This window comes from Syzygium oleosum, unplaced genomic scaffold, assembly GCF_021117445.2.
Source record: "Syzygium oleosum isolate NSW1041296 unplaced genomic scaffold, Sole_v2.1 Sole_v2.12, whole genome shotgun sequence".
Lineage (NCBI taxonomy): Eukaryota > Viridiplantae > Streptophyta > Magnoliopsida > Myrtales > Myrtaceae > Syzygium > Syzygium oleosum.
Window position 1 is genome coordinate 1,626,731 of NW_026607496.1, and position 18,645 is coordinate 1,645,375.

General features: G+C 43.3%; 1 protein-coding gene and 1 pseudogene across 1 annotated transcript; both read left to right on the forward strand.

Moving 5' to 3' along the window:
* Nucleotides 1–4,192: 4,192 nt before the first annotated feature.
* On the forward strand, nucleotides 4,193–5,167 carry LOC115677064 (uncharacterized). Its single transcript, XM_030600111.2, has 2 exons — nucleotides 4,193–4,662; nucleotides 4,870–5,167. Exons 1-2 carry the CDS (start codon nucleotides 4,261–4,263, stop codon nucleotides 4,966–4,968), a joined length of 501 nt encoding a protein of 166 aa, XP_030455971.1. The 5' UTR covers nucleotides 4,193–4,260; the 3' UTR covers nucleotides 4,969–5,167.
* Nucleotides 5,168–15,827: 10,660 nt separating this feature from the next.
* On the forward strand, nucleotides 15,828–17,279 carry LOC115677022 (anthocyanidin 3-O-glucosyltransferase 2-like; annotated as a pseudogene).
* Nucleotides 17,280–18,645: the final 1,366 nt, after the last annotated feature.

Here is an 18,645-nt window from a genome sequence, read left to right on the forward strand (position 1 = left end):
AACATCCCGTCACGGTCGATTAAGGTGCAACGCTCCCAGGAAGCGTCGCCGACCCAAATCCCAAACAGAGATCAAGCACAAGCGGAAGTACGTATATAAATATATATATGCACCCTGACAATAAAATACATGAGGCCAAGGTAGAACAACCAGCAAACAACACCTCTGAAAGTATGTATACTAGTATTACCAAAGAAAACTTTTTACACAGTTCATTTATACAACAGCAGAGGAAACACATAGTCAGCAGCCACTCAGTCAAAAGGGGTCAGTGTAAAACACTTCGGCTCCTCAGCTTCCTCGACCATGGCTGCAGGTCCGTCCCTACAAGGGTGCACACTAGATGACTGCTGGATGAACTGCGGTATACCAAAAAGAGGCGCTCTCCTCGGCATCCTACGGCTGGGGGTCTGAAAAGTTTCGGTTTACACAACCGTGAGACGAATCTCAGTGAGTTCAATCCCTAAACCTAGGCTAGGCTAGCATGCAATCTCCTGACCGGAAACAAATATTTAAAATCATAACACAACCCTAATCATACACTTCTCTGACCCTGCAGGTTAGACAATTCAATATGTAATAATCACGGGACATACGTGGCACACATTATCACACGTACGCTAATCATATGCTCATACACCGAGTCTCACACACTCGCATGCTAATCAATGCATGTTTATGCATGCAAATGTCATCGACATGTCATGTACATTTCTTTGGCCCACTGGCCCACACTGGCACACTTGCCCAATTAATTATTATTACGACTCGAGTCATCAATTTTTCACGGCCCGGTGCGTCTAGCCTGCTTCAAAGTGCATGAGGCACAGCAACCGATCTGGCCCAGTGTCTCTAGCCTGCTTCAAAGTGCATGAGGCGCAACACTATTCTCCTTGCGAACCAAAGCCTGCTTCAAAGTGCATAAGGATGGTCGCCTTCCGGACGTACCGGGTATCGTCCTGCTTCAAAGTGCATGAGGACGGTATCGACCCGAAGGTCCTTAGGTGATCACACAACTCATTATTATCTGAACCCAGCGTATAACGCTTCAGAGTATTTTAGGTGATCACATGCCCATGGTAGACACGCATTCTCGCACAATTTCATCACATGCCTCACTCTTGGCATATGCAATGCGTGTCCATGTTATGCAATGCAATGCAATGCACCACGAGCACCAAGGAAATTCATACACTCAATAACACAACACGTGCTCAATTGGCCCAATTAATACCGTGTGGCCCAACGTGCGATTCACAATTCAATAATTAATTGCAAGCCAAACAGTGGCCAATCGCACTCCACAAAAATCAGCCACACCACATGCGACATGGCAATACGCAATCAATCACAATTAAGCACGAATTATACACAATCAGTCAACCCGGATATACCCGGTAATTTCACCAATGGGCACCTAATTTGACCAATCAATCCAATTACTCTCCCCAATAAATTCTCATTGGCCCACTACATTTTTCCCGATAATAATTTCTATAAATCAGTACACTAATTTTCCTCTGCCAGTACTAGCATTCCTAATCCAGTCCAGAAAAATGCACTATTAGTCCTAATCCGGGTTTAGAAATTTTACTCACTTAATTTCTGGACCACGGCGACGGGGAACGGCGGCCGATCATGCAGCTGATAACTAGCATTTCATGAATAGTGAAACCGGCGGCGGAATTCCCGGCGATGCGCACTGTTCACGGCGGTACTGTTCACAGGATGTATGGACTGTACGGACGGGGGTAGGAACGGTGCCGGCGAGACGGCGGCGACGGCTGCGGCGGCCGTACGGATTGCTACAGTACTGACCGTACGGACACCGTATGGCCGGCGAAGAACGGCGACGTACCGACTAGCTGGACGGCTGGGTGGCGACGGAACGGCGATCGGAGCTCCGGCGAAGCTCCGGCGAGGCTCGGACGCGGCGGCGGTGCTTTACCGGGAGAGAAAAGAGAGAAAAAGAGAGGGAAAGGGAGAGAGAAAGGGCTGGACAGAGGCGAGGCTCGGGCTGGGGGGTTGTGGTGGTCGACGGCGGGGCACGGCGGTCGGCGGCGGCGCTCCGGTGGCTGGCGGTGAGCTCCGGCGAGACAAAACCAAGAGGGAAAATGGAGAAAAAGAGAGGAAAAATGGGAGGGAAGTTGCTGTTGGGGGCTGGTTCTGCCGAGAATGAGGGGAGGAGAGAGAGAAAAGATGGTCAGCTGGTCAAATAAAGCAGCCCAAAGTGCCACGTGTCGCCGATCCGCGAAAAATGACCAAAATACCCCTAATCCAACGGTTTTAATTCAATCCTATCCAAAAATGAGGGACAAAGTGGTCTTTTGGTCCAATCATGCAGCTCATAACCCTTGACAATTTTCCTAAAATTTTTCCCAAAAAAAATTCGGAATTAATACCGGCCCAGGGGCAAAATCGTCATTTTTCCGGTCCCGGGGCGAAATTCCAATTTTCGCACATACGCGTTCCATATGTGTGTGGCCAACATAATATGGCGTCGGATTCGCGAAATTCACTTTTTAAGCCCTCGAAAATCGACTGCGAAGTTCCGGGAATAAAATAATATTATTTTTCGCTCCCGAGCCAAAATTTCAGTTTTTCACCGAAACCACTCTAAATGTGCATGGCCACCCCAAAATGACTTCGGTTTTGAAAAATAACCTCAAACGGGCTCAAAATCCAACCTCGGGGCCCACAGGGGCAAAACCGTAATTTTCCCCAATTTTTGTCGAAATTCCAATTTCTGGCTAGATTAGCCCCAAATGTGCATGGCCACACCAAAACGACGTTGGTCCTGCAAAATAATCGTAAACGTCCACAAAATTTCGACGTCGAAGTTCGGGTCCAATCTCGCGATTAAATTTGCTCATTTTAAAATTCTAGAGCCTCTCACTAACGGGTGGCTGTTTAGGTGTTACGCGTATCGACCTAGGGTTGTCCGAATCGTAATGGCCTCGATTTTCGAGAGAGCGCGAGGAATTATCACTAGTACCGGAGGTCTCGGTCATTTAGGTTAGTTCGGGAATCGTTCGCCATGTGTACTCTCGGTCATGCGGAATCACCCGCGATCCGATCGTACATCATTGGTCGAATCGAATCCGTCACCTTCCTAAGATCGGCTCACATTGGTCCAAAATATTCCCTCGGCGTTCCTCGAAGTCCGTGCCTAACTCGCGATCGAGTCCCCGGTCCACGTACATATTCCTATTTAGTCTTTCCCAATAGGTTAGTATCCCGTGATTGATCAGGTCCGGGCGAGACTTTCTAAAATTAAATGAGAAATAATTTACACTTTATTGATTCCGAAAATTGGTCGAAATTCAGGATGTTACACCAAAAATCCTAAATTATGTCACTTATGATAAATTTACCCTGAACTTTTTTTTGTAACATGAAAAACTCCAAACTATGCCACTTGTGACAAATTTACCTTGAACTTTTTTTTGTGACACGAAAAACTATGTCACTTGTGACAAATCTACCCTGAACTTTTTTTTGTGACACGAAAAATCTCAAACTATGTCACTTGTAACGCATTTACCCCACAATATTTTGGCATATGGGCATTTTCATCTTTTTCCTTTTTTTGTTTTTTTTTTGTTTTTTTTTCTCTCTCTTCCCTCCGCCGGCCATGGTAAAGGGAAGCCGGCGAGGGCTGCCTTCGCTGGATCCGGCGAGGGTCACCTGATGCTAGATCCGGCGAGGGCTGCCCTTGCCTGAGTCGAGCGAAGTCGCCCGATGTCGGATCTGGCGAGGGCGACCCTCACCAGCGTCGGACGAGGCTGCCCTCGCCCGCCCAGGCTAGGGCGGCCCTCACCCGACGTCGGCGCCGGCTTCCCTACGCCATGGCCGACGGAGGGAAGAGAGAGAAGAAAAGAAAAAAAAAACAGAAAAAGGAAAAAGGCGAAAATGCCCATAGGCCAAAGTATTGTGAGGTAAATATGTCACAAGTGGCATAATTTGGAGTTTTTCGTGTCACAAAAAAAAGAGTCAAGGGTAAATTTATCACAAATGACATAATTTGGGGTTTTTTTGTGGTATTTTCCCTTTAAAAAAAGAAAGACAAATAAAATCTGGGGATTAACGGTCACGTGCGTGTTGTGTTGCGGCCCCCTTGACTTGTACCTCCCCTCCCAAATCTAACGGTAACTTTTCCCACTCTCTCTGTCTCTCTCTCTCTACAAAACCAGAGCAAAGGCACCGATCGCTCAACGGCAAAAACGATCCACAAATTCGCAGCAGCAGAGGAAGGACGCCATGAACGGAGGCGACACCACCGACGACGAAGAAACCCTCGGCCTCTTGCCTGACACCTGCAAGGTGGTGGAGTATCTGGAGCCGGTGATGTCGCGGGACCTCCTCCACAAGTTCCCGGACAGCTCGTCCACGGGCTTCGACTACTCGCAGAGCTCGATCTGGTCCCCACTCCTCCCCCGCTCCCACTTCCCGGTCGACTCCGGCTGCTTCGCCACCCCGAGGAAGCTCTGCTTCGGGGGGTTCGGTGGAGAGAAGACGGCGGCGGCGGCGAGGAAGAAGAAGAAGGTTAATCTCTCGATGAGCAGCAAGAAGAAGATGATGAGGACGAAGAAGAAGTCGGCAAAGGTCTCTGGTTCGTCGCCGACTCCGATGAACGTCGCCTGTGCGCCCTTCGCCAAAAGGGTACTACACTATCCGATTCTCTCTGTTCTTGTCAATTTTTTTTTCAGAAATTCATTCTATTTAATGATTTGTTACTATGGTTTTGTGATTATTTATGCTTGATTATGGTAATCTAAGTGTGAATCATGTAATTTCTTCGTGCAATTTATCGAATTTGTATTTCAGAATTTCCAAATTTTAGGGTTCGTTGGGTTTTGGATTTTTCAGGGTTGGGATAAGGTGCTGAAGGCAGCATCCAAGCATTTCAAGAAGAAGAAGAGAGATCCCACGGCCCATGTGAAGCTCTCCAATTACTTGAAAGGCTGAGATTCTTTCATTTTCTTTTGCTAGATTGCTACTATTGATTCGTATATTCTGTTCGGCTTTGAGCGACCGCAAAATTTGATGATTCTGAAACTCATGTTGGAATGGAAATCTGTAACATTCCGAAAGTTCCCAGGACGACAATTCTTGTAGCACCACACCATTCTCCAATTTATGTAGATCTCTGTTCTTACGCGCGCAATTTCTTTATTGTCGTGATATCATTTGTTGAAATTAGAAAGGAAGATTGGCGATGAACATAGAGGACCTGAAGCGACCTAAACAAGTTGCGCGAGCATGCATTTTGTTCCGCTAATTGTGTTGTCATCGCATTGTTAGATTTCCTTGCACTTTAGATTTCTTTAGTCTCTGCCATTGCCCTAACCCCCAAAGCTTGAAGAGATGAGCTCTGTTCTTGTTCTTTGGGGGGGAAAAGTAAAGGCTTTGGAGACTTTGTGAGCGCGCGCTGCAACGTGCGTTCGGGGCTGAGTTCATGCTTTACTGTCGCTGGGGATTGCATGAAACTTGATTTGATTAAGAAGGTAAAGTTGGAATCTTTGATGTGAACCTTGAAATCTATAGTTGCCCTCAGCACTGATGTGTGGAGTTCAATGTCTACGAAAATGAAGGAGATGTTTGACAGGTACTGTGGGAGCATGGGAAAACAAAACTCGATGATGTTCACAGCAGTAGCACTAGATCCTCAATTCAAGTTGAAGTTTTCGAAGTTCTGCTGGGAAGGCGTTCATGGAAATCAAACTGGAAAAGTTGACTGGATGTTAACAAATTTGAAGGTTTGAGTTGAGTTGGCTTTATGAGTTTTGTCATGATGTGTTGCAAACGCAAACTTCTCAGCCTGATGCATCTGTTTCACCAATTTCATTTGTTTATGAGAGAGAGGCATAAAAGGGAGGTTAAAACCGAGTTAGATCTGTATCTTGTGCAGCGATGTGAAAAGATTATGAAGATGAGTTTGACATCTTGACATGGGGGAAGAACAATGAATCGGAGATATAAGGTACTCTCCCGCATGGCGAGAGATATCTCGGCAGGCAATTCCAGCATCCACACTTGCTTCCGGTGCAGCTTTCAGCACGCCAGGACGTTTCCTTGATCAATTTCGTAGTTTCTCATTTCCGAGGTTGCGGGCTCTCTCATTTGCGCACAAGATTGGTTGAGATCCAGTACGGTCCCAGCTTGTGTGGAAGAGAGCTTTGAGAATGCTGAGAAACTCTTGTGCGTTCTCATGCATACTAAGTATATGGTTCAACGAATTGATTATATTGGGTCTTCTTTGCTTGCCAATTCTTGCAGAGCTTTTTTTTTTTCTTTTTTTGGGTCAAAATAGAGATATCATTTCATTAAACCTGAGTCCACTTACAAGAATAAGAGGCATCAAAACACAGGATTTCCCAAAGAGGAGAAGGGGGTTAGAAGGGACTTACACCTTGACGCCTTTACAATCCAATCTGCTAGTCTGTTTGAGTCACGGGGGCAGAGGACTAATTCTAAACTCTCAAAAAAGGCCAAGAGGCCAATACAATAAGTGATAAGTGGCAGAGATTGTTCACCTCACCGAAGAAGAAATCCCAGTAGGGGGAAGTTGAAAAGAAGCGGCAACTTTTCTAGTAAACATACTCGTGTAAACTTTTCGAAAGACCGATGTAAGTCGGGATTGATTAGGATCTCATGCTAGATACATTTTCGTAGATTGTTCATTTTGGTACATGGAAGATTAACAAATGCGAAAGGTATTTGTAAGTTACACGTAAAATAAGGCCGGATGAAAAAACAAATCACGACCTTTTTAAGAATTTTCAATTTTCAAGTATATTTCTAATATCATCTTGTAAGAAGAACGAATGAAAGGATTGTGTGCTTTTGAAAAATAGAATTAACAGCAATTCTACAAAGGTTATTAAAAGACAATTTTTGGAGGGAGATTACTCTTGGGATATATTTGACACGATTTTTAACAAGTGAGGATTTATTTCGTAGATGAGAAAAGGTGAAAAATTTAGGGTGCATTTGTTTCGCGAAAAATGAAGAATTTGAAAAAAAAACTTCTAAAATATGATCGCTTATGTAGCTTACAAAAATATCCACATCGTTCACGAAAATATTTAAACATAAATTATTGTCGATAATGAATATTTTTTTCATCGATTAATTCTTTGAAGCGATGCAAATTATTACTTTTAGGAAAATATTTTTCAAATCATTCATTTTCTGTGAAACAAATAGAAAGTTAATTGTTATTTGGTCCACTAATAATATGTAGCGACGTTGGAGGTCGATGTTCGGTTGGCTCAGCATCAAGAATTCGAATCGTCAAATGTGGACTAAAAATGTCATTGAGCAAAAGTCCAAGGACTAAAAGTAAGATGCCCTTAAAAATATGGGGACTGATTTTTGATTTACTTGCGAGCATTAGCGTCAATCGAGTATTAAATTGTCAGTAGTGCTGACTCGATGATCTCCTTGAAACGTTGACCAATAATGTTAGTCAAAGTACTTAATAAATTGTCTTAATAAATCATATATCATCGTCAAGACGAAATTACGGTTGGGCCAAAATTGGAAAACGCAGAAAAGTAGGAGGGCCAAAACGCAAATGGAGAATTAAGCGGGAAAGAGAGAGACAACTCCCGCTTGGCGCCATTTTTGGTCTCTCTCTCTCTCTCTGCGTCTTCTTGCTCCTGCTCGGTGAAGAGTGGCTGACGCCCTTAACATTCGGCACTCGATTGCTGTAACGAAATATGGATTACCATGTCTTAGCCCTGCAACCCTTTTCTTGTTTCTGTCGTTTGAGGTTTTCCTTGGCCAAAAGCTGCGACCTTTGTTCCCATCTTCACTTTGTGCAAGCGTTTGGATGGATGACTTTCGAGGGGTTTCGATTCCTTCTCTTCATCTGTTGAATCTTGTGTGTAGGGAATTTTGTTGATTGTGGGGATGGCTGCTGAATGTTGCAGGACATGGGGTGCAGATGTGGGTCGGACATGGGTAAGACCCACGATGTGGGCGACTGGAGCCCGGCTAGCGAGTCCACGATCGGAGCCGCAACGACGAGGTCTCGCGCATCAGATGAGAATTTTACTATGAGGGATCATTCCGTTCGATCGGGGCATGCGAATGCGGGGATGATCGAAAAGGTAGAGTGCATTCATTGCGAAAAAGTGTTCTTTCACAACGCGGATCGGGGTGCTTTCTCGATGTGTAGACATTTGAATGAATGCCCCGAGTACCAGGGGAACGGGGGTTGTGATAGCGATGCCGGTAATCTTACTAGTTGGAGATTTGATCAAGCGCATTGTAGAGGAATGCTCACGAGGATGATCGTAAGTGAAGGGCTACCATTCTCTCTGGCAGACAGTCAAGGCTTTAGAGATTTTGTTTGCGCAGTGCAACCTCGATTGGAGCATGTTCCCCGCTTTACTATCGCCAGGGATTGCATGAAACTTTATCTGATCGAGAAGTTTAAGTTGCAAACTTTGTTAGGAACCTTGCAATCTAGAGTCGCCCTGAGTCTTGTTACATGCAGTTCCGTGCAAAATTCAAGGTATTTATGCATCAGTGCGCACTTTATAGACAAGGACTGGAAGCTGCACAAAAGAATGTTGGATTTCATTTCGTTGCCTAGTCATAATGGTGGACACATCGGCGACTTAGTAGAGAAATGTATTCAGGAATGGGGTTTGGAGGAAAGAATATCCACGGTAACAGTGGATGGTGCTAGTTCAAATGAAACAAACGTTGACTATTTGAAAGATAAGTACAGGTGTGATAAGTTATTTGGCCTGAATGGGGGATCTTTTCATCTGAGGGATGTGACTCCAATTTTGAATCTGATTGTGAATGATGGGTTGAATGAGATTCGTGATTCTATTAGTCGGATTAGGTGTGCAGTTAGGTATGTGAAGAGTTCTCCGGCTAGAGCTCAGCTATTTCAATCTTGTGCTGAGAAAGAAAAGATAGCCTCTAAGCGTTCCATTGGTCTTGATACTTCTACCAGGTGGGACTCCACCTACCTAATGTTGGAGAGGGCGGTCATGCTCAGGAAAGCTTTTGAAAGATTGGAAAATGAGGATCCCTCATTTAGGGAAAAGCTTCATCATGAAACACCTACAAGTGATGATTGGCAAAATGCCCATGTGTCTGCTAAATTCTTGCATGGTTTACATGGCTATAAAAAAGTTGTCGAGTATCTCGAATGTCACTTCTAACTTGTATTTCTCTGAAGTCGCTGCGATACTTCGGACTTTGTATGAGTGGACAGATTATGCAGATTTATGCCACAGATCTATGTTGAAGAAAATGATACAAATGTTTGCCAAGTACTATGGGGACATTGATCAAATGAACTCGTTGATGTTGATCGCAGTGGTGCTTAATCCTCAATTGAAGTTGGAATTGTTCAAGTGGTGCTACGGACGAATTTATGGTAGTGAAACTGAAAAGGTTGATGAGTTGTTAGCAAATTTGAAGGTTGAAGTAGGGCGAATTTTTTAGTATTATTATGATATGTATCAATTGTCATTAGAGAAAACTCGATCTTCTCAAACTTCTAACTCCGCGAAGATTGCTCGTGATTATAATTACATGATCCGTGAGAGTCAAAGAAAATCGATGCGTCCAAAACCGAGTTGGATCGGTATCTTAAGGAGCAACTCTCATCTTATGAAGATGGTTTTGACATCTTGTCTTGGTGGAATAATAATGGGAAATCATTTAGTGTTCTTTCCTCCATGGCAAGAGATATTTTGGCTATTCCAGTATCTACGGTTGCTTTTGGTGCAGCTTTCGGCGAGCCGAGATGTGTGCTTGATCAGTTTCATTGTTCTTTGACTCCAAAAGTCCTGGACTCTCTTGTTTTATCACGAGATTGGTCAAGATCAAGTCCCACCCGTTATTACATTGAAGAGAGTCTGGGGAATGCTCAGAGATATGAATCAGGTTTCTACCCCCATTTTAAGTTTATTAACGCAGTTCGTTGTTTCACAGTTCTTCTTCGTTACTCGTCTCCTTAGTATGAATTTTAACGTATTCATTGTCTTTTGCTTCTATGCTTTTTGGTTTTTATAGGGGTAACTTTCATCACTGACCATGAAATCCTGGCAGAATGAAGTTTTAAAGACTATGGTAACTTTCTAGTAACATGCTTATGACCGAGTGAAGTTAAACTGATCAGGATCTCATTTGTTGTCTTTTATTTTCACAGATTTAAAGCTTGAAGTGCTGCAAGAGAGATATGAGTTCAAGGACGTCTTTCTTTTGTGCTTCATTTTCGAAAGCTTCGACCATTTGTGCAGCATTTTCATTGCTTACTCTTCTATCGTGGGTCAATTTTAATCATTTGGGATGCCCAGGTTTAGTGACTTTCTAGTGGACTCTGCATTGCACTAGATTTTTCTATATTTGTGCAACTGAAAATATATTCTAATGATTAATTTTCGACTATAAACTAGTTTAAGTTGACAACGAAAAGACACCAAAGAGGACAATGTGCCTGTGACATTTTAAGGCAGGCACATGGGAGGTTTCAAGGTAAAAAGTCCAAGAGTTACAGGATAGATGTTCTTAGAAATATGGAGCTTTTGCTGACAGATTTTCAGCTTTTGAACTGTGCTGGTTTCTTATATGAAACGTTTATTTTAGTCGGCACAGTTCTAAAGAAGCTGTGATGGTGCCCGATGGATTTCTCTTCTGTTTCCTGGATAGCTAATATCTGGTGATGGAAGTGTTTTCCGCCAGTAAACATTAAAGAACAGAGCCCTTTTTAAATTTTATTGTTGCCGTTTGAAGCTCTTTTCTTTTTTATTTGTCCCTTAGAATTTCACCCTTTTTATATGTCTCTTTACCCATATTGTCCGAGGAGCTTTAGTCCCCGGGTTGATCGACGTTGGTTATTCTGATTGCTCAGTTTACCCGAGACGGAGCGGCTATTTTATCTGGCCCTACAAATGCTGATTGAAGGAACTTCTATTGCCATTTGACATGTCTCTTTTTTGATGGTTTCAATATGGTAGCCAAGTCTTGATACTTGAAACACTCGGGGAGGTAACTGAGCTTGAAAACCAAGACACAACTGATCAAGAGTCCTTTGACTTCACATCTTTTACCCGCCATTTATCCTCTGACAATGTATACTTTTTCTAACCGCAGTTTTTGACTTTGGTTTTGTCATGGGTCTTGTGACATTTGGCATCAACAAAGCCAGACCGGCTTGGTCCACAAAGTAGCCGTATAAGAACTTTGGGACTAGGAACTTCAGGTGTCCCGGACACCATCTTTCCCCCTGGTGTGGTTCCTTAGTCTTCTGATTATGAATGCAATGTCTGCTCAGAAGGGCATCGCTGCGATGCTTGAGTTCTTACCATTAAATTATTTTTTGGAGTACTGACGAAATTTGCTGGTCACTCTGTTTGCTGTCAATTTTTTGTCCCCCATCATCTGGCCTTGTCTTCCCCCCTTTCCGAAAGAGGCAGACTTCTTTCTCCGGGGAACAGTTTCTGCTGAAATGAGGTTTCTTCAGGCTAGGCCTCGAACTCGTGACCCTCGCGATTGCAACATTTTATGACCAATCGCGAGGCCACAGAAGTGTTTGGCCTGCTGGAATAAGGTTTGAAGATGTACAAACCGGACTGCGCCCATAGGAGCATATAATTTTGGCCAAGTCCATTAAAAATCTTTATGGCCGAAAATTATAATACTGTGCTAAGTTGGAATTAATTCATTAGGAAAGCAACTTTTTTTTTTTTTGGGGTCAAATTAGGAAAGCAACTTGGGGAGCAAGAATTCACAAAATATGTGAATAGGAAGTTTCGGAACTCAGAAAAAGCAAAGTTCTCTCTTTCCCTTGTAGCCGCTACTCGCGTCTCCCGGTGTTCTACGACCGCCGCCCCTGCAGCCACATCTATGATATACCAGCGGCTCTTTTGAGTGAGTTTCTGCAGTGTTGCTCAAACCGACGCCCCACCTGCACCAACTAAACATCCCGGAGGTCTTCTAGACATCGTCAACAGTCCTGGTGATGCCCAGGCTGTCCATCGAAGGCAGCAGCTCCTTTCAGCCACCGACGTCGGTGTCCTTTGACTGGGACGACTTCTCGGTGAAGTATTTCACTCCGCGCCCTCGAGCCAGCACAGAACCGCGCTTACAAGTTTCTCAACAGCAGCCCGCTCTTGCAGTTCAGTACTTGCACATCATCATAAACTCCGGACGCTGCCGGCTCATCTCCGGAGAACACCTTGCTGTGGCCGAGAGTTTTCTCTGCCGTCCAGCTTCCAACCGCGGCCGTCTAGCTCCTCGCATCCACCAGTCGTCAAGGCGTTCCTCGGTGGCCATCAAGCAAGCCTTCACCGCTGTGACCGACTGGTTCACAAAGCTTGCCGCACTTAATCTTTTCTTTGCAGGTTCAGCGAGTGTCCAGCAAACTACACTAGAACCACCAGCGGTTTTCTAGCAGCCGCGGTGAACGTCTCATTAATTCAACCCTCGGCTGTGCTCAACAAAATTTAGTCGTGCCGGAGTTCCTCACCGCCAGCCACCGTGAAATCTTGCTGACGGTCCCGATCTTTGGAAACAAATTTCCGAATTAGGTAATGCCCTAAACTGAACACGATTTGATTATTCCATTGCTTAATTTGGATTCATTGAAATCTAACTTGATTATTTTGAGATTTTTAGTCATCTCAAATTTTCCTATTTCGAACTATGCGTGAAATCTTGTCGCATGTAGTATATTATACTAATATTCAGCTATCGCAGTACTCGGGTGATATTCGGTGCTTTAATGATATCTAGCGTTTGCCTTGCTGATGTCCACCGTTTGCCTTGTTGATATCCGGCCTTCGCCTTACTGATATTCACATAGTTACTTTGTTGATATCCACACAGTTCTTCTTTTCCTGGTTTTTTGGATATGATCAATTATTCTAACCAGTGTATTTTGACGACGATAGTTGATAGTTACGTGGATACTGTAAACCTAAAACCTTGATACTTCCATGTCAATATGAACTTTTCATTCTTCTAGACTTGTTAATGTAGGTTTTTCAGTCGTAAAGAATCCTTTTAGCGAGAATATTACCTAAAACATAAACACTTCTTGAATTTATCAAGATTGATATAAACCATGGTTAGTTTTGTAACTTCAAAAAATATAAAGAGATTTTCAACATGTAGAACATTTTTTTCTCATCGCGTCATCCAACGGATGTCAATTGATGCTATGCAGTCCAAAGCCCACTTGTGAATAGGAATGTTGCACCAACGAGAGATTGAAACGCAACAAAACTTACATAAGATACTGTTTCGTCGGAAATTGCTCTCACGACGAAATATAATTCATCGAAAGTCGTTCTTCGGCTTTTAATGAGAGAGGACCGGGTTCTGTGGCGACTCCGGACAGGAAATATCCAGGCGGACAAGAAATGACCGTGAACTTTTACTTCGAACTTCGAACCGGACTGTACGTACAAACCGTACTGGGATTTAATTGACGACAAAACTTGAAAATGCAGCCACACATGTACACAAAGATGCAACACCGGAATTTAATCGATGACGCAGCATCCGGGATAGAGATACACGCTGGAATTTAATGTACAACGCGAATCGAAAAGCTACAGCTAAGGAAAGATAAAGTGCGGTGCAGGAAAGTAAAGATAATTGAAAGATAACATGTTTGATTTGTCGTAATGGTCGTGTGGTAATTGCTCCTCAGTAGTTTCCAACGGTTGTGCCCATGTTGTTTTATTCCGAAAATCTTGTCTTTATGTCCATGTAATGCTTCCTGCTTTCAAGATAACCGTCTCACGATTTTGTTTACAAGTGACAACTGCCTCATAATCATGCTTCCAAGTAACTGTTCCCTTAAAATATGTGCTTCTTAGCAGTTTTCCAACGGTTGCGTTGAGTCCACTACCTTGACGGTTTATTCAACTCCACTACATTGGCGATTGCTTCGACTCTACTACATTGACGGTTACCTCTTCGACAGTTGCATCTGAGATTGTCGACTCCACTCTTAGTCAATTCCTTCAAGTTGGCTATTCTTCACTAAAATTCCTATTCTTTTTTCGCATCCTGACCAATCACGACCGTCCACTTATTTCCAAAATCGACAACTCTATAGTGCTTTTCTGAGAAAACTCAAAACATAAAAGTTGTAGATCGATGAGTCTTTGTTCTTTTGACTTTAGAATCAGGTCAATCCGATATGTATCAATAAAGTTATGACCATTTTCCCGAATTAGCATAAAGCTGAAATTTCCGCATTTTGACCAATCACGACTGTCCACTTCCTTCCAAAATAGACGAATCGACAGTGCTTTCCTGAGAAAACTCAAAACATAAAAGTTGTATATCCAGGAGTCTTCATTCTTTTGGCTTTGGAATCAAGTCAATCCGATACGTGTCGATAAAGTTATGACCATTTTCCCGAACTGGCGCAGAACTGAAATTTCTGCTCGTTTTCCCGATCCTGTCAATAATAACAAAAAATTGGTCATTTTTTGGTGTAAACATATACACATGACACATGCCTCTGACATATGTCCTTTGTGTTGGCAACTTAATGATATTTGCTTTTACGCCTCATGTCTCTGCCATGTGTCCTTTGATGATATTTACTTCCAGGTTGCCACATACCTCTGCCATGTGTCCTTTGATGATTTTGGTACAAACACTCATCTACCACGATTGAACCATCATCGATGCACTAAATGGATATCACTTTCTACAATCGTCGACGACGGGACGTGTAATTCATGCCTCTATCATGTATTTTTCATGTCGACAAGTTGGCCATCTTTTAGTGTAAAAAGATACCAAAAATTAAATACTTGGCGTATGTTTACTTTGTATTAGCGTCAAAACAACCTAAAACATTCAACCCAATTGAAAGAGATTGACGCGACAACGCACAGCCTTTCTTTTGGTGCACTTGTTGCTGTCATTGTCCCTATTAGTAATACATATGATGGTCTCTGTCATGGTTCTTCCTAACATACTTCTTATAAAGATCATTTAACAGCGTACGATTAACGTATATAATGTTAAAGTGCGTGACCAAAATACGGGCAACTGATTACTACATAGGGATTTATAAAGAGGAAAAAGGGGATTGAGGAGGGGATGATAATGTTGATATAAACATTTTTGATCGATTTCATGAATTAAGTTATGGTAAAATCACTTTGAATCATTCTGTTTATTAATTTTGGCTTATTGCATCATTTAATAAACTGATTTTAATAGACTTTTGATATTCTTAAAATATTGCTCATTTTCCATAGCAGTAATTTTTCAAGAGACGAGAAAAGCATTGTCGAGAAAGGAAGGAGCAGACCGTTGGACCTAACGAATCTTATGTTCTTCTCGTCTTGACAGAAAGTCACAAGTAGCATTAGGTGTTCATAGATTCATCATATAAAATCGATCTAGCGACATGACGATTTCTAAGATGGTATAAGCATAAATGAAATTTCTATTGAAGCACCCACAAAAGAACTTTCGTCCTCAATTGACAATCTCCACAAAAAAAAATTATAACGATGGAGATTCATCGGGTTTTTAAATAATAGTTGTTGAATTCACGACGTCATTTCCCTTCTCGCTGTCCAAGCAGAAATGACCAATGTATCACAAAATAGAATAAATTAAATTAACAAAGCATATAAAAGAACGACAAAACTGCCGCCAGAGGACATATTCGACCAAGAATCCTCCCGACCTCTCAACGCAACGTAAATAATAATCAACATAAAAAGCCTGGAGCCTCATCACCGTCTTCTCCAACTACCAAACGTCAAATTACTCACTTGAGCCCGGGAGATAAATCGGCTGCATAGCGATGAACCCATGCCGAGCTCGTGTTCGTCCCAATCCCTGCCATGGGCCATCTTGTATTGATGGTCGAGATGGCCAAACTCCTCGTCGACCGCGACCCCCGCCTCTATATCTCCTTCCTCATCATGAAGCTCCCAATCGACTCCGACGTCGACTCGTACATAAACTCGCTCGCCACCTCTGTGGCCGCCACCCGCATCTGGTTCGTCCACCTCTCGCGTGAGAACACCAACGCTGATCTCTCCTCGCACAATTTTTTCAACCACTTTATCGAGAGCAACAAGCCCCACGTCAAGTGGGCTGTCGCCGAGCTTGCCAACTCGGCTGGCTCGACCAGGCGGCTTGCCGGGTTCATTCTCGACATGTTCTACACCACAATGATCGACCTAGCGGACGAGTTCGGAGTCCCATCCTATGTCTTCATCCCGTCAGGCGCTGCGTACCTTGGCATGATGCTGCACCTTCAGTCGCTCCAAGACGAGCACCACGTGGACATAACCGAATTCAAGGACTCGGCTGGCGAGCTGGACTTCCTGACTTTCAAAAACCCAGTGCCATCCAAGCTCTTACCCTCCATGGTTCTGATGAAGGAGTCGGTCAGACCATCCCTGGAGCGTGCCAGGAGGATAAGAGCGGCCAAGGGCATTATCATAAATACGTTCGACGAGCTTGAACCGCATGCAATGAGGTCCTTGGCAGGCCTCGGGGCGCCCGCAGTGTACGCAGTGGGGCCCATATTGAATCTGAAGGGCGAGACTAAAAAGAAGGCTAACGGTGGCAGCCAAGGCGATGACATCATGGGGTGGCTCAACACACAACCGCCTTCGTCGGTGGTTTTCCTGTGCTTTGGGAGCGTGGGGAGCTTCGATGAGGACCAGGTGAAGGAGATGGCCTGCGCGCCGGAGCGGAGTGCACACCGTTTCCTGTGGTCCCTACGGCGGCCACCTTCGAAGGGCAAGATTGGGATCCCGAGTGACTATGTGGACCCTGCCGAGGTCTAGCCGGAGGGGTTCTTGGATCGGACGGCTGACGTCGTGAAAGTGATTGGGTGGGCCCCGCAGGTTGCAGTCTTGGCCCACCCAGCAATTGGGGGGTTCGTGTCCCATTGCGGATGGAACTCTATTTTAGAGAGCATATGGTTCGGCATGACGGTGGCCACGGGTCCCTTATACGCAGAGCAACAATTCAACGCATTCGAGCTGGTCGTGGAGCTTGGCCTCGTGGCAGAGATCAAGATGGACTACAAGAGGGATTTCTGGATGGAGAGCGATGTCGTCGTTATCGTGACAGCAGATGAAATTGAGGGTGGAATAAGGAAGTTAATGGAGGGCGAGGTGGCCAGGGAGAGGAGGAAGAAGGTGAAGGAGGTGAGTGAGAAGAGTAGGAAAGTGTTGGATGAGGGTGGCTCTTCTTACTTATCTTTGGGTCGTTTAATTGAGGACATCTTCAATAATATGCCTTGAATTAGGTAACTGCTATGATTTAGCAGTTCGGTGTCTGAATAAGGAAAAGGTTGCTTTCATTCTATTAGATCAACTTGTACTCATTAAAGTCGTCTTAACGTGGAAGTTTTAGATTAATGGTCAACCACATAAAGGAGATTTTCTCATAGTGTGGGTCCAAGAGGACGTTGAAAGAGTAAATCTGGCAAATCCAGCGTAGATCATCGATGTAATAATATTTTTTCACGAACCGCCTTATCTGCTCTTAATTTAATGGTGAGTAAGAGATTGATCGAAAATCATCAAAACAAGGGTGTATCTAACCTTTACACGAGTGTGTGCTCTAATGTTGTACAAATGGGGCCTCCTTCTAGAGCTCAACATATGAGAAATGAAAAAATTCAGCATAGACTTGGCTTATAAATGCTGAGAAGAATTTAATCAATCATAGTGTGTGAATAACATGAAAATATTTGTGCGAAATATTTATCTAAACAAGTCTGTCGTGAACGGATTCTTTGTGCAACGTTGAATTTATGAATCTTTTGTCAAATTTACATAGTGACAACTTAAGTCACTTAATAATCTCCTGGACATCAAAATAGGCCATTGTTTGATTGCATTAGTATGTACGGATACAACTATTCCCTTTGTCCTTTTCTTCTTGCACTCTGTGCATTTTTTATGCACCAGAATAATACTTTTCAAGAAATTTTAGCTCTTGAAAGAATGGTGGTGTGCTTGCTAAATTCTTGGGAAAGTTTTGTGAAACTACAAAAAGGTTATGCGGCTCCTCGTATGCCATTTACAACTTGTATTACTGTGAAATGGCCAGCCTACTTTCTGCAGTGAATAATCGGGCAAACGATCCAGATTTATGTCTCAGATCCATGTCAAGGAAAATAAAAGAAGATTTGGGCCACTACCATGGGGATATTTACAAAGCAAATTGTGTTGATGGCGGTAGTCCTAGATCCACGATACAAGCTGAAATTGATCAAATTCTTCTATGTGAGAATCTATGATTGGGAGGTTGAGAAAGTTGAAGAGATCTTAACGAATTTGAAGGTCGAGTTGGGGCGACTTTTTGAGTTTTGTTGTGCTCAAGAACTTCCAACACTGTGTGAAGAATCAAACAAGATACACTTTACTGTTATTTCTTACAAGTATTTATAGTACAAGGTAGCTAAATAGTTGGATTGAGCATTTACTACCTTTTGGTTATATAAAATGGCATAACAAAGCATCTCTTGAAATATTTTGGGAACTAAATAGTTGTGAAATGATTTGGAAAATGCTTTATGATATGTATTCTTCTTGATGGAAGGAATTGAGAAAGGTTACATATAGTGATTTATGATCCTGGTTTATGAAATGAATTCTAAAA

Bases quoted from the DNA above. Each gene is read 5' to 3' on its own strand.
- LOC115677064 (XM_030600111.2), top strand. From the start codon at position 4,261: ATGAACGGAGGCGACACCACCGACGACGAAGAAACCCTCGGCCTCTTG. The intron at 4,663-4,869 runs GTACTACACTAT...TGGATTTTTCAG, and splicing joins GTGCGCCCTTCGCCAAAAGG to GGTTGGGATAAGGTGCTGAA.